This window comes from Alosa pseudoharengus, unplaced genomic scaffold (genome assembly GCF_046254945.1).
Source record: "Alosa pseudoharengus isolate Yale_2024_CS ecotype anadromous, Long Island Sound unplaced genomic scaffold, YU_APseudo_1.1 YU_APseudo_1.1_scf_6, whole genome shotgun sequence".
NCBI lineage: Eukaryota > Metazoa > Chordata > Actinopteri > Clupeiformes > Clupeidae > Alosa > Alosa pseudoharengus.
In genome coordinates, this window is record NW_027468848.1 from 12,247,678 (window position 1) to 12,261,004 (window position 13,327).

General features: G+C 40.8%; 1 protein-coding gene across 2 annotated transcripts; it reads right to left on the reverse strand.

The window, feature by feature from the left end:
* Window positions 1–442: 442 nt before the first annotated feature.
* Window positions 443–9,858, reverse strand: LOC143106608 (E3 ubiquitin/ISG15 ligase TRIM25-like). Of its 2 annotated transcripts, none has more exons than XM_076270968.1 (8): window positions 9,210–9,858; window positions 8,195–8,290; window positions 6,371–6,604; window positions 5,574–5,742; window positions 5,427–5,459; window positions 5,127–5,162; window positions 4,622–4,678; window positions 443–3,489 (listed from the first exon to the last, which is right to left on the reverse strand). In XM_076270968.1, exons 1-8 carry the CDS (start codon window positions 9,795–9,797, stop codon window positions 2,978–2,980), a joined length of 1,725 nt encoding a protein of 574 aa, XP_076127083.1. In that variant the 5' UTR covers window positions 9,798–9,858; the 3' UTR covers window positions 443–2,977. The 2 variants fall into 2 exon arrangements, with proteins under 2 accessions (XP_076127083.1, XP_076127082.1); XM_076270967.1 differs by having other exon boundaries at window positions 5,103–5,162.
* Window positions 9,859–13,327: the final 3,469 nt, after the last annotated feature.

Sequence of the window (13,327 nt, forward strand, 5' to 3'; positions counted from 1 at the left end):
TCTCTCTATCCCAGTGTGTGTGTGTGTGTGTGTGTGTGTGTATGTGTGTGACAGACAGACACAGCGGATACTTATGTGTGTGTGTTTGGTGTAGAGCTGCTCACATGTGTATGTGTGTGTGTGTCAAAGGAGACCATGGTGACCACTGATCTGTAAGGTGTGCTGTACTGACCAACGATCCATGGATCTGTACTGCCACCCTGTGGCGACAGAGCGTCAGCGTGGCTGCTGCCCCCTTGCAGGCCACGGGTAAAAGTGCAGCTCCTGCACCTCGCTTCCTCTCCACTCCACTCTCATCTCTGAGACTGGACCTGAAATGAAGGGAAACCTGCTCTGTTCTCTAAAGGAGAAACAACTTCTTCAACAACTCTAAACACTGGGCCTGTGATCATAGTGAAAAGTAAAGAATGTGTGTGTGATAAATTATGTCTTCATTGGAGAGTTTATAGTGTAGAATTCTTTATTGTATGAGTCATGTTTCATCACATCTATTTGATCACATAACTGCTACACAACATGATTCCTTGGAGATAGAGTGCCTCTTGAAGGTTGTATCAGCGATGGCGGGGTAACGCCACTTCTTTTGACGTTCAAACAAAACTGAGAGCTAGCTCGCTACTCCCTCTCCCTCCCTCCCGTGCAATTGAAACTCTCCTGAACGCTCGTCGATTATTGGTTGGAACAATTTATTTAGCCTTTGAGTGGTTGGCAACACTTGTTGTTAACAATTGTTTTTGTGTGCAGATCTCAGAGCCTAGGCTGCCTACAGAGACGCGTTTTTTTGATGGCCTGCTTATGCGGGCGGGCAGCTAGCGGATCGTTAGGAGAGATTAGATGAATGTAATCATTAATGTTTGGGCCTTTTTTGGGCCTGCAATCGCTGATACAACCTTTAATAGAGCTTAGAGTTACAGTTCAATTTATCAACACTGACTTTATTACAACAGTCTGACATGATATGAAGAATTAGGTATGTCAGGTTGATTTGTACTGTTTGGTTAATTAGGATGGATACAAAAGGTTGTCTATTCTTTTTGAAAGGGCCCTAGATTTTGGAAAAATGAGCTTTAAGTGTGATATTGAGGGTATTAAAAAACAGTTTTGTTTTTTTCATTTGGTATCCGTCATTATTTCCTCTTGAAATACATCAGTTTATTAATGTTTTCATTTTTTCCAACATTAATGTGATTTAAACTAAGATCATTTGTGTATTGGTAAGATAAGCTGCGTATTGTTCAAAAGGCATTTATAAGTATAATATTTAGATACAATTACAGTTACAATTGTATTATTTGTCCCAGATGGGTAATTTGTATCACTTATCATCATGTACACATTTCCTATCAGAAGTATATTTGGCATTTTCAGGAATAGCTTCTAAAGTAGAGATCATGTTTTTGTAAATTTAACATTAGCCATCAAAAGACATTTTTTACATTTTTTATTATAATGACATCTGCTGAATCTCATAAAGATTAATGACATTTATGATAATTCACTCTAATATAAAGAGTTTTTACTGTGGCCCTTCCATCAGACGTGCTCAATCACAGAGGGATTAAAGGCCTGAAAACCTGGGGGAGGGAGAGGAAATGGGTTGTGGAAGAGGATCAGAAGGGGATAAAAAAATCTGGGCTAATCAAGTCATTGCCCATCCAATAGTTTATGTGTGGTGCGCTGATGTGTGTTCCAGCTGAGGTGCAGACGCTGTAATATCTGCTGGGGTCCAGAGATGAGGGAGTGATTTGGTGTTTTGTTTTCCCCAAGAACAGAGAATCTTAGGCAGCTGAGAGACAACTGCCAGATCCTTACATGTGAGTGGTGACTATATGTGTGCTGATGAGATGGGGTGTGTTTATGTGGGTGGTGACTATATGTGTGCTGGTGAGATGGGGTGTGTTTATGTGGGTGGTGACTATATGTGTGCTAGTGAGATGGGGTGTGTTTATGTGGGTGGTGACTATATGTGTGCTGGTGAGATGGGGTGTTTATGTGGGTGGTGACTATATGTGTGCTGGTGAGATGGGGTGTGTTTATGTGTGTGATGACTATATTATATCTGTGCTGATGATATAGGATGTGTTTATGTGTGGAAGTATGGGATGTGTGGATGTGATAGTAACAGCATCTATCCGGGTCATTCTGTGTCAAATCAGATACTGTTGTTGCTGCACCGTCTCAGATTTTGTTCAAACCTTGTCTATATCATCAATGGGTCCTAAAACCAAGGGCTGTGAAATATTTCTGTGCAAATCTTCTGTCTTCATATATTTTTCAGACCTTGAAATTCTTTCATTTTTACAGCTTGAAAAACACATGCCATGTTTGGGCATTAATATCTTGACAAATATTTTCCCTAGCCTATTCTAGGATGGACGATCAACTCCTAAAAAGCATGTGTAAACAATTTCAAGTATGTACTAAATGTCTCCTGACTTTTTGAAAGGGCCCTAGATTTTGGAAAAATGAGCTTTAAGTGTGATATTGAGGGTATTAAAAAACAGTTTTGTTTTTTTCATTTGGTATCCGTCATTATTTCCTCTTGAAATACATCAGTTTATTAATGTTTTCCAACAATTTGAAGTCTCCACATCAAATGACCATGACATTAATAAGGATAAAACAAGGCGTGTCCATAGTCCATTTAGCCATATCACAGTCCATAGGCTAGTCTAATGAGAAAGGTAATATATGTAAATATATAAATAAAAATATATAAAGATATGAATGTCCAAACATGGCCTCCAAGATAAGGCCTTTTAGAGAGTGCAAATAATCAAGGGCAAAAAACTATGAAAATAATAGAATTGAACAAAAATAGTTTACAGGTTTTAGTTATGGAACCTAAACATTGTGTAGACAAACTTTGAGGAAAATCTGAGTCGGTGCTGCAACTATTTTCCTGGATTTTGTCTGATTTGACACGGAATGACTCATCTGCATCTTTACTTTTCTGTACTGCTGTATACAGTGTGGATCACAATAGCTTCACTGATGATCCCATGTATATATAAAACCCAGGGTAGAGTGTGTGAGTGAATGTGGTCTGAACTCTGTGCAAGAGGGTCACTTTGTCAGAGATGCTGTAGAAGGCCATAATTCCTGCACTGTGATCCACATACACTCCTATTCTGGAGCTGGTCACTAGAGGGAGTTTAGTCTGTTTATTACTGTGCAAGAAATAGGAGCTGGAGCTGCAGCGTTCCAGCATCCAGGACTGATCATTATATCCAAACCCACACTCCTTACTTCCTTTCCTGCTGATGCTTTTATATGAGACTGATATACGACCCTCCCCACTCCACTCAACCTCCCAGTAGCAGCGTCCAGACACACCCTCTCTACACAGCAACTGACAACACTTATCAAATCTCTCTGGATGATCAGGAAAGGACTGGAGCTCATCTCTCCACTCCACCCTCCTGTTCCCCTCAGACAGATGGAGGTGTCTGTGTGCTGTGTTTGGATCCAGTGTGAAGTGACAGGAATCTGATGGAGAGTAAGAAAAAAATAGGACAAACTTAGATTTCAACACAACATATTTGGGGGTTATAGTGTGTGTGTGTGTGTGTGTGTGTGTGTGTGCGTGTGTGTGTGTGTGTGTGTGTGTGTGTGTGTGTGTGTGTGTGTGTGTGTGTGTGTGTGTGTGTGTACATGTGCATTGTGTTTGTGTGTCATAGTTTCGTATAGTAGTACTGTATGTCTGATACTCTGTAGTCCTTTTCACACATGACCTCCAGACGATGTCTGTGCAATTAGGTCTGGATCTCCAGAGTCGAGTGTTCAGACATGAACCTCACAAGAGGACACTTGTGGGACACAGTGGGAGTGGTTCATACCTGCAGTAAATACTCTGTGTGGTTCAAGTGAGGGGAGTAGCCAGGCTTGACACACAATATATGGTCGGGGTATGACGCACAATATATCAATCAATAATGATGATAATGCTAATAATTATGGCAAGTCCAGATAATTGAAACGAAAGGAAGGTCTGAAAACATGTGTTTTATTGTCCTTAAAAAGGGCAACACATTACCATCCGAAGATCCTAAGGATTGAAACATTGGTCTTTTAAGACCGTCTTTTATTTTTAACATAGGATAAAGTTTGTCTAGCACCTGTCCTTTTTCCAAAAGTTATTGTTCTCAACCAAGGCATACTGTAAAGGCTATAGACACAATCTGGCCATATATAGCCTATAGTCAGTTAAATCGCGATGCAATGGATGTTCATGGGAACTTCACGGCTTTGCCAATTAGTGCTAGTCTGTCATGAATGAGAATAAATGGATGAACTTGATTATGATGAAATCATAAACTTATCGGCTACAATTAAAGCCAAGGAAATATCATCAATTTCGCACAGAATGTCTTCAACACACCCCCTTGCTTGGTGTGAATTTACCTTTGCTTTTTGTAGACTAAATACTCTCACACGTGTGACCTTTTTGTAGACTAAATACTCTCACCCGTGTGACATCCTGACTAGGGGTCTGGTAGTGTCATTGATTTCCAGGTAAAATAATTGTGACTTGATGCCCGGATCATGTACAGAGTTCAGTGCACGTCTGAAAACAACTGAAGTTTGTCTGTGGGCATGTCTGTGTGTGTGTCCAACTTACACTGCAATAGCTCCTCTCTGGTCACTGGTTCAGGAAAAACAGCCTGGATATCAGACACTGAAACAGAGAATCACTTTACTACCAATAAAACTTTACATTGTGTTGCCAGGGACTCATTGCTATAAGGTCTTATCACTTGTGAGATGACTTTACAGTGCACTCTCAAAATACAGTAGCAGTGTAGAGCTGCTCATTTTACTTTGGATCAGTTATTTCTTGGTCAGTGGCGTTATCATTTTCAGTGGCTGGCTTCAAGATTTGCTGTGTGTAAGATAGGGCCCCCAGTGTATTTGTTTAATTTTCTCCTAAACCCTTCATGAAAATATTAAGGTATTTTTACACATAACATATAAAGGGCCTTCATTTCAAACTCTGGAGCCAAGCCACACTCTTTCATTTCAGTGAAACTATCATTCCCTTGCTAGACCCCAGATATAAAGCCTTGCAGGCTGTTAGAAGAAGAAAAACAGTAAAGACTAACTAGTTTGTGGTAGCATGCCCTTACTCTCTGTTCTTCTGACTGGGAGTTCAGGATCAGTATCTGGGAACCAACACAGAGACACTCAATCAACAGAAAAAACAAACACATTCTGTCACAAATGCTAAAAACAAACATTTCCCAAAGTGGAGTACATATGAACAAACATTTCCCAAAGTGGAGTACATATGAAGATAATATATGCATATATTATCTTCATATGTACTCCACTTTGGGAAATGTTTGTTTTTAGCATTTGTGACAGGTCTGTTAGCTCTGAAAGGAAGTGTTATTGTTGAAGGGAATGTAACATAATGACAGACTCACATTCTAAAGACCGAATGATCTGGATATGTGCCACTGTTGAGAGACAGAGAAAATACAGAGTCAAATGAATCCATAGCAATTCAAACACTGTGACAGTGTCTTTTAAAAGAAGTAAATGATTGTGTCAATTCTAGATGTTTGTCCAACCTGCTGTAGATATCTTGGCTACTTCCTGCTTGAAGATGCCATCCAGTGTCAACTCCAGCTGCACCTTCACTGCAGAGACTGATTCTTTCACAGCCTCAAAAGAGAAAGTCCTGAAGGCCATGTTGGTTGGAGCTGTACTGCAAGGAGCACCAGTGACTGACACAACATTCTGCATAAAGAGACACACATAAGGTGAGACAGGCCACCTGAATATTCAGTCAACTCTGTTTCCACAAAGACTGCTGAATTAGTTGGTTTAGTGTATGTGTAATTATGCATTAGTGCATTTAAGTGTGTACAGTACATGTTAGATACATACTGCACTTACTAAAAACAATACCAACTATTTTTACTCTAATCACACATCATACAGCACAAATACAGATTTTATTACACACTGTTCATATGGGCATATGTCTATGTTGCACAGAAATGTATCCGCTAAATACACAGGGCCCGATGTTACCTACAAAGACAAATAGCAGGTTTTTTCTGTCCGCAGAAAGCAAATGCTGTGCCTTGTCATATTGCATGGAATTTACTAAGCTTTCACTTCATTAGGTTTTGCTAAATTTTGCTTTTTGTTTTCAAAGCCCTAAATGGGATGGCACCCACAGGATATCTGTGACCTTTTATGTCCCTATGGTCCTTCTAAGCCACTAAGGCCTTTCTCGCAACATCTTCTTTCAGTCCCCAATGCAATCCTAAAAGGTAATTTGGCGCTAATTCTTAGTACATCAGGCCCTGTTTCATACTTTACATTTAATTTCAGTTTCAGGAGTGCAGGTCAATGTTACCTTGAGGAAATGGATGTGATCGTCTATGTATGAAAGCTGTTCCAACTCAGCATCTCTCCTCTTCAGCTCAGCAATCTCCTGCTCCAGTTTCTTCAGGAGTCCTTCAGCCCAACTCACCTCAGCCTTCTCCTGAGCTCTGATCAGCTCTGTCACCTCAGAGCGCCTTCTCTCAATGGAGCGGATCATCTCAGCAAAGATCCTCTCACTGTCCTCCACTGCTGTCTGTGCAGAGCTCTGTTAGGAGACACACAAAGAGGAGGGCAGGAGACACACAGAGGGAGGTGAAGCTGAAAGTGTTTCATGGTGTCAGTGGTTCTTTGTATGCTGTAGAGATGGCAGCAGATGCACAGGTCCTCACTGGGCTCACAACAATCTGGCCCGAGGGTGGAATCATAATTCATTACAGCTAATTTATACTTTTCTCACTTCCCTTCACAATTCAGCATTTATATTATAAAAACTCCAGTCAAAAATGTATATTATAAAAAGTCCCATCTAAAAAACAACGTAGTCTATTTTTGCTCATAATGAGAGTGACATTTTGTTGGGGGCCTAAGCGATGTTAGTCGGTGTAGTTTCGAGTTTGAGCATATAGCGATAGCCTTAGGGGACAAATTCACTATGTCAAAGTAAACCTACTTTAAGCCACTGACAAGGCTGAACATGTCATTATATTTCTGTGCTACTGTGGAGAGGGTCCCTGCAGACAAACCAAAATATTTTTACCTTGTAAGTGTACAGGAAGGGTATGTGCAATCAGTGCATTACCTTACACTGCCCCCCCCCCCCCCACATACACAGCACATTGTCTTCAGGATCTTCTCCAACACACATCCTCTACATACTTACAGCATACTGCCCCCACCTACCCACACACACACTACACACACACACACACACTCACTGCTCCACTCCCCTCCCGCCCACACACACATCTTCACTGTCATCACTCACATACATCATACTTGCAGTACACTGCCCCCCCCCCTCTCCCCTACATACACAGCACATTATTTCATCAGGAAGCTTCTCCAACACACATCCCCAACATACTTACAGCACACTGCCCCCGCCCCCCAATACACAGCACATTGTCTCATGAGGAAGCTTCTCCAACACACATATTGCACACTGCCCTCTCCCCACATACACAGCACACTATCCCATCTCCCTTGTCATCCCCCCAACACACACACCAAGACCCTTGGCAGTTGGGTTAGCCCCTTGAGCCGTGGATATGCCCAAGGTTTCTTCCTTGGTAAGGGAGTTTTTCCTTGCCCCTGTTGCTCTTGGGTGCTCCTTGTTGGTGCCCCCCCCCCCCCCAATCGCAATCCTCCCCCACCTTTCTTATGCAGCCCTTGCCACTTAATCTACTAAACCCCTCTTCTACTGCACTTTTTACCCCCCCATAAATGCACAAATAGGCTGACACCATACTTAATTTCACTGCATTTCTTACTTCCAGTAACTATATGCATGTGACAATAAACTTCCTTGTATCCTTGTATCCTTGTACTATTATTCCGGTTGCCACTATGTTGTGAGAAGAAAGCCCAAGTTGATCACAGAACTCTTATAATTTTATGTCTATTTAATATCAGCTGCTGCTGCATTCGGTGGTCAACTTGTAAAGGCTTCTCCAATCAAGATGGCGGTGATGCACTGATTGCATGTCATTCATTATAAAGAAATAATAGGAAGATTGTTCTGACAAATGAAATCATACATGCTATGATCTTGTAATATCACTTCAGCACAACTGACATAATTACAAAAACATTTGAGAGCTGAAACCTCTATCAGCCAACTTTTCTCCGTACTCACCTTGAGAGTCTCCACAGCCTTCCTCAGCTTCTGCAGCTCCTTCTTTCTCTCCTGGATTCTCTGCTGGAATCTCCCCTGGGTCTGCCTCAACTGCTTCTGTAGACAAAAACAGATATATGCTTAATTTCAATTAATAAGTTAATCAAGAAGGCTGGTTCCATAATTGGCTCTAAACAGGACACAATTCAGCATGTGGCGAAGGGGAGAATGCTCTCAAAACTAAATTCAATTCTTGACAATCCCAACTACCCACTTCATACTGGGGGTGCTCCGACAGAGCCCCTTCAGTCGCAGGCTGATCCCTACCCTGTTGCAGGACTGAACGCTGCAGTCTTCCCTGCCAGCTGCTGCATGCATGTAAACTTTTTAAACCTTTTGTTATTTATTCATGTACATTTTTAGACAACTTATTTTGTAATACCTGTGCTCAGTGTCAATGTACATTCAGTGTCATGCAATGTTGGAGACAGTGTATATTGGATTTAGTGTGTGTGTGTGTGAGTGTGTGTGTGTGTGTGTGTGTGTGTGTGTGTGTGTGTGTGTGTTTGTTGAGGTGCTCGGATAATGTGAAACTGCTCTTACAAAGTATTTTCCTGTAAAAGACTAATAAAGTATCAATCAATCGATCACCACAAGTTTAATTAATTAATCAAAATATAACAAATAACACAACATTATGAGAAATACACACTGCTGTAGAAACACCTAAACTCCTTTAGGAGCACTGTCATTAACCATTAAATATACTCCAGTCCAGCTGACTCAGAACCTGTAAATACATTGTCAGCATATATTTCACAAGATATGGCTGATTTGCCCCTACATGCACCTGATATTCATTTTCTAGTTCTTATCCACTCACAGGGGCAAGAAAGTCACTGCAGAAAGTGACGTAAGAAGTACTGTATGGCGCCATGTATTTATAACAATGTATTGTATTTGTATTATCAGATCTTTCAAATAACAATTAGACACAAGTGCAACACAGGCAGGATAGGCTATATAGGCTACTCACCTGTTTGTCAGTCCATTCTGCAGCAGCTGTGACTGTGTCATGGCCTTTATGTTCATCCATCAGGCACGGATAGCAGATACAACTCTGATCTGTACGACAAAATATTTCAAACATCTTCTTATGACGAGAACAGATCCTCTCCTGTAGCTGGCCTGTGGCATCAATCAGTGAATGTTTTCTTCCTGGGTGAATATCATTGTGGACCTTTAAGTGAGATTCACAGTAAGACACCAGACACTCCAAACAGGACTTCACAGCTTTGAGTTTTCTCCCAGTGCAGACATCACACTCCACATCTTCAGGTCCGGCATTAGAAAGAGGAGGGAGCACTGCTTGGATTCTGGTCTTCCTTAGTTGTTCTACAAGTTCTGCAACAATATTGTTTTTGTTTAAAACGGGTCTTGGAGTGAATGTCTGTCTGCATTGTGGGCAGCTGTAAACTCCCTTCTGATCTTCCTGATCCCAGCAGCCCTTAATGCAGCCCATACAATAACTGTGTCCACAGAGAATAGTCACTGGATCTTTCAGTAGATCCAAACAAATCGGACACATTAAAAGGTCCTGGTTACTTGAAATCAACTCTGCCATTTTGTCCAAGTGCTAACAAACAGTAGCCGACAAGAAGAAGCTCCTCAGCTATCAAGCAACAGTTTTCTTTCACTTTCGTTTCTGCTGAAATAAGCTTCCTTATTGCACGCAGATCAGGGTCATAGTGCCAGCTAACTTGTGTTATAATGAGAAGAAGAAAAAAACATGACAAGCTGCATGCAGGGGATATCACCTAGGCTATTACTAATGAGTAGTCTAACATACATTTTGCTTTCATTTTGAGTTTCCCGTGGAAAAGGAAATAAGAAAACATCAGATTTGAAAGGAAATTAATCTCTAAAACTAGTTAATTGACAAAATAGTAGCCTAGGCCTATCGGAAATCGAGAAACATTAACTAATAAAGTAAACGGACGACAGCATAATATCATTGGATATCAGCTGTTATGGGGCCATCTAGTGGATCCGTGTAGCCTAATATGAGACAATTAAAGAGACCTCAAAGTCAACACATAACGAGTAACAAAATGAGCTGTAGGCCTGCTGTAGGAGCCAGGCATAAAGACTGAGTTTGTATGAATGATTTGGTATAGGCTATACATACTGTACATGTGTTTAGTGTATTGATTTAGTTTCGTAATGTGTCATGTGTATTTTCTGTTAGGTATGTCTTTCACTATGAACTAAAGTCTGAATGAATAGTTTACTCCAGTGAATCTTCACAAAGAAAATGTTCAGCCCTCAATATTACAAAAAAAAGGCCAAGACCTGTAGGCTATGACAGATTTAGGCTACTTAAAATAACTAAAAACAAACTTCATACATTTGTCTTTCTTTGATAAACTCTTTATTAGATGGGTTTATTGCAATCTGTTTGCCACCCACTGCTTGTCTTGTGAGTGTGTGTCATAAGCCCACACATCACTGCTTATAAGTGGCACATAGAAAGTTCTCTTCCTTATCCTTACTCCGACTCAGGAATACCCAGTCATTCAAATATGTGGCAGTTTTGTGATCTGGAGTGGGCATCAGCATTTGTATTTAAATAACATCTGCTGCACTGCTGATTTCACCAAGCCAACCAGACAGACAACAAATAACTCAGGCTAATTGTTGCAGTTGAGCTATTGAGCTCCAAAAGAAAGTATATTCGGGAGTCGGTAAAGTCTGAAGTCAGAGGTCTTTCCCCAAAATCCCAAAATGTTTTTATTGTGCTCTTGTCATAATCTCAATTTTCATCATGTTATTACATGTATATTCAGAAATAACTGCTACAAGAGCGACCATGATTTTTATTATTCAATTTAAAAAATGAATCTATATCATACATCATGATAAATTACCCAATAGGTATCATGGATTATGTATGCAAGTTTTTGGGAGATTGAGACAGAGATGTCTGTCATATCAAGGCAAAAGAACAGTACATTTCATTTAGGCAAATTTTCCGATCATTTCTTAATTCATTCACAAAAAGGCTAGAAGCTATTGATCACAAAGATATACTAGTCAGCACAAACTAATAAGCTTGATAGCCTTTCCATATGTGGGGAATCACAGAGGGTTTAAAGCCCTGAAACAGCTGAGAGGCAGCTGCCAGATCCATGTGAGTTGTGGCTTATATGTGTGCTGATGAGATGGGATGTGCATGGGTGTGGATTTGATAACATCATCTATCTTTGGTCTTTAGATTTCTGCCATGCTTTGTATCGTGTCAGTTTCATTGGTGATGTATGTGCATTACAGTTTTTTTTTCAATTGCTTAAGCACAATTTTGAAAACAGGGCCCATTTTTAAAAAAACACAATTAACACAACACCACACCCAAGTAGCATAATCCCTAAGATATTTTGCAAAATAAAACACTCCAGTCAAAACTATAGGCCTACAATTCTTTGTAAAATGTCACAAGCACATCCATCATATGATATGATTATGTTTGAATCAGTTACACACTAATGTACTCACATCAAAACACATTTGACAAAACACATTTTTCCAATTCAGGACTCTGTGCAGGAGGGTCATTGTGCTGCTGTAGATCCCGTAGATCAGGAGTTTTCAACTGATTGTGAGCCAGGGACCACCATTCTGACTAATTACCTAACCCTAGGACCACCACTGAATAAAAATACTGATTCCCACATTGCAACTACATTACTGAATCCATGATCAGGGACCACCAGCAATGTCCTCACGGACCAAGTGGGCCGCGAAACACTGGTTGAAAACCCCTGCTGTAGATCAAAAAAGAGGTGCAGATGATGTCATAGCTGTTGAGGTCCAGAGAAGAGGGAACAGCTTGACAAGATGTTTAATGGGCGGGGGAGACTTTGGTTCCAGCTGCAGCAGCATTTTCCTTACTTTGTTGTTGTAATACTGTCACCACCACCTCAGTTGCTTGTAGTTTTCACACTGGATGTGTCTATGTGGGTGTCTTAGATGTGATGTGTCTTTGTGCTGAATGGGGATGGGTAATGCTGGGTGGATGGGATATACTGTATGTGTTACATGTTTTTTATATGCTGTGTGGATGAGATAGGTCACGGAGGTGGATGGGTTATATGTGTTACATGTTATATGTGTTGTTATGCTATGGAACATGATGGAAGAAGATGTGTGGAAATGATTATCCCCATGGGACAATAAAGACGCTATCTATCTATCTCCTATTTTTGTCTTTTACGCTATTGTTTAATAAACCCCTAGACAAATGACATTTTTGGTCATTTCATGTTGTGTCCAGTGCGCCTGGTCATAATAGGTGCAAAGATGTCATGTTTCGTGGTGTGTATAGGTGTGCTATGTCAGTCGCAACAACCTAACTGATGATCCAGTACACAAACAAAACCTAGGGTAGAGTGTGTGAGGGAATGTGTTCTGGACTCTGTGCAGGAGGGTCATTGTCAGAGATGCTGTAGAAGGCCATAATTCCTGCCCTGTGATCCACATACACTCCTATTCTGGAACTGGCCACTAGAGGGAGTTTAGTCCCTTTCTTATTGTGCCAGAGAGAGGAGCAAGAGCTGTTGAGTTCCAGACTCCAGGACTGATCATTCCATCCAAACCCACACACAACCCCTCCTCCTTTCCTGCTGATGCTCTTATATGAGACTGCTATATAACCGCCCCTACTCTACTCAACCTCCCCGTAGCAGCGTCCAGACACACCCTCTTTTTCAGTGTGAAGTGACAGTAATCAGATGGAGGAGAAGAGAAAACAGGACACCCTTATTTGTATTTGTGTATTGTGTGTATGTGCGTGATAACCATTGTCTATGAGCACAGTTTAATGCTCCATTTGCATTCAAAGCGCTGTTTTAAGTTGCGCTGCTTGCTGTTAAAGAGAATGACAGATGTCCCTCTCATCGGTTTAAAGGACGTTACGCCCAAAACACACCCATGTCTGATTAAGAAACTTAAGATCCACCTTTTTGCGCCAGGCGCCGGACTTTTGAAAACGTTTGAAAAAAACACACCCAATGTGGACTGGACAAACCCCTAAGCTATTCGCTAGTGACCATGCGTTTTAGACTGAAAATATAGCCAAAAATATTTCAAGAAAACAAT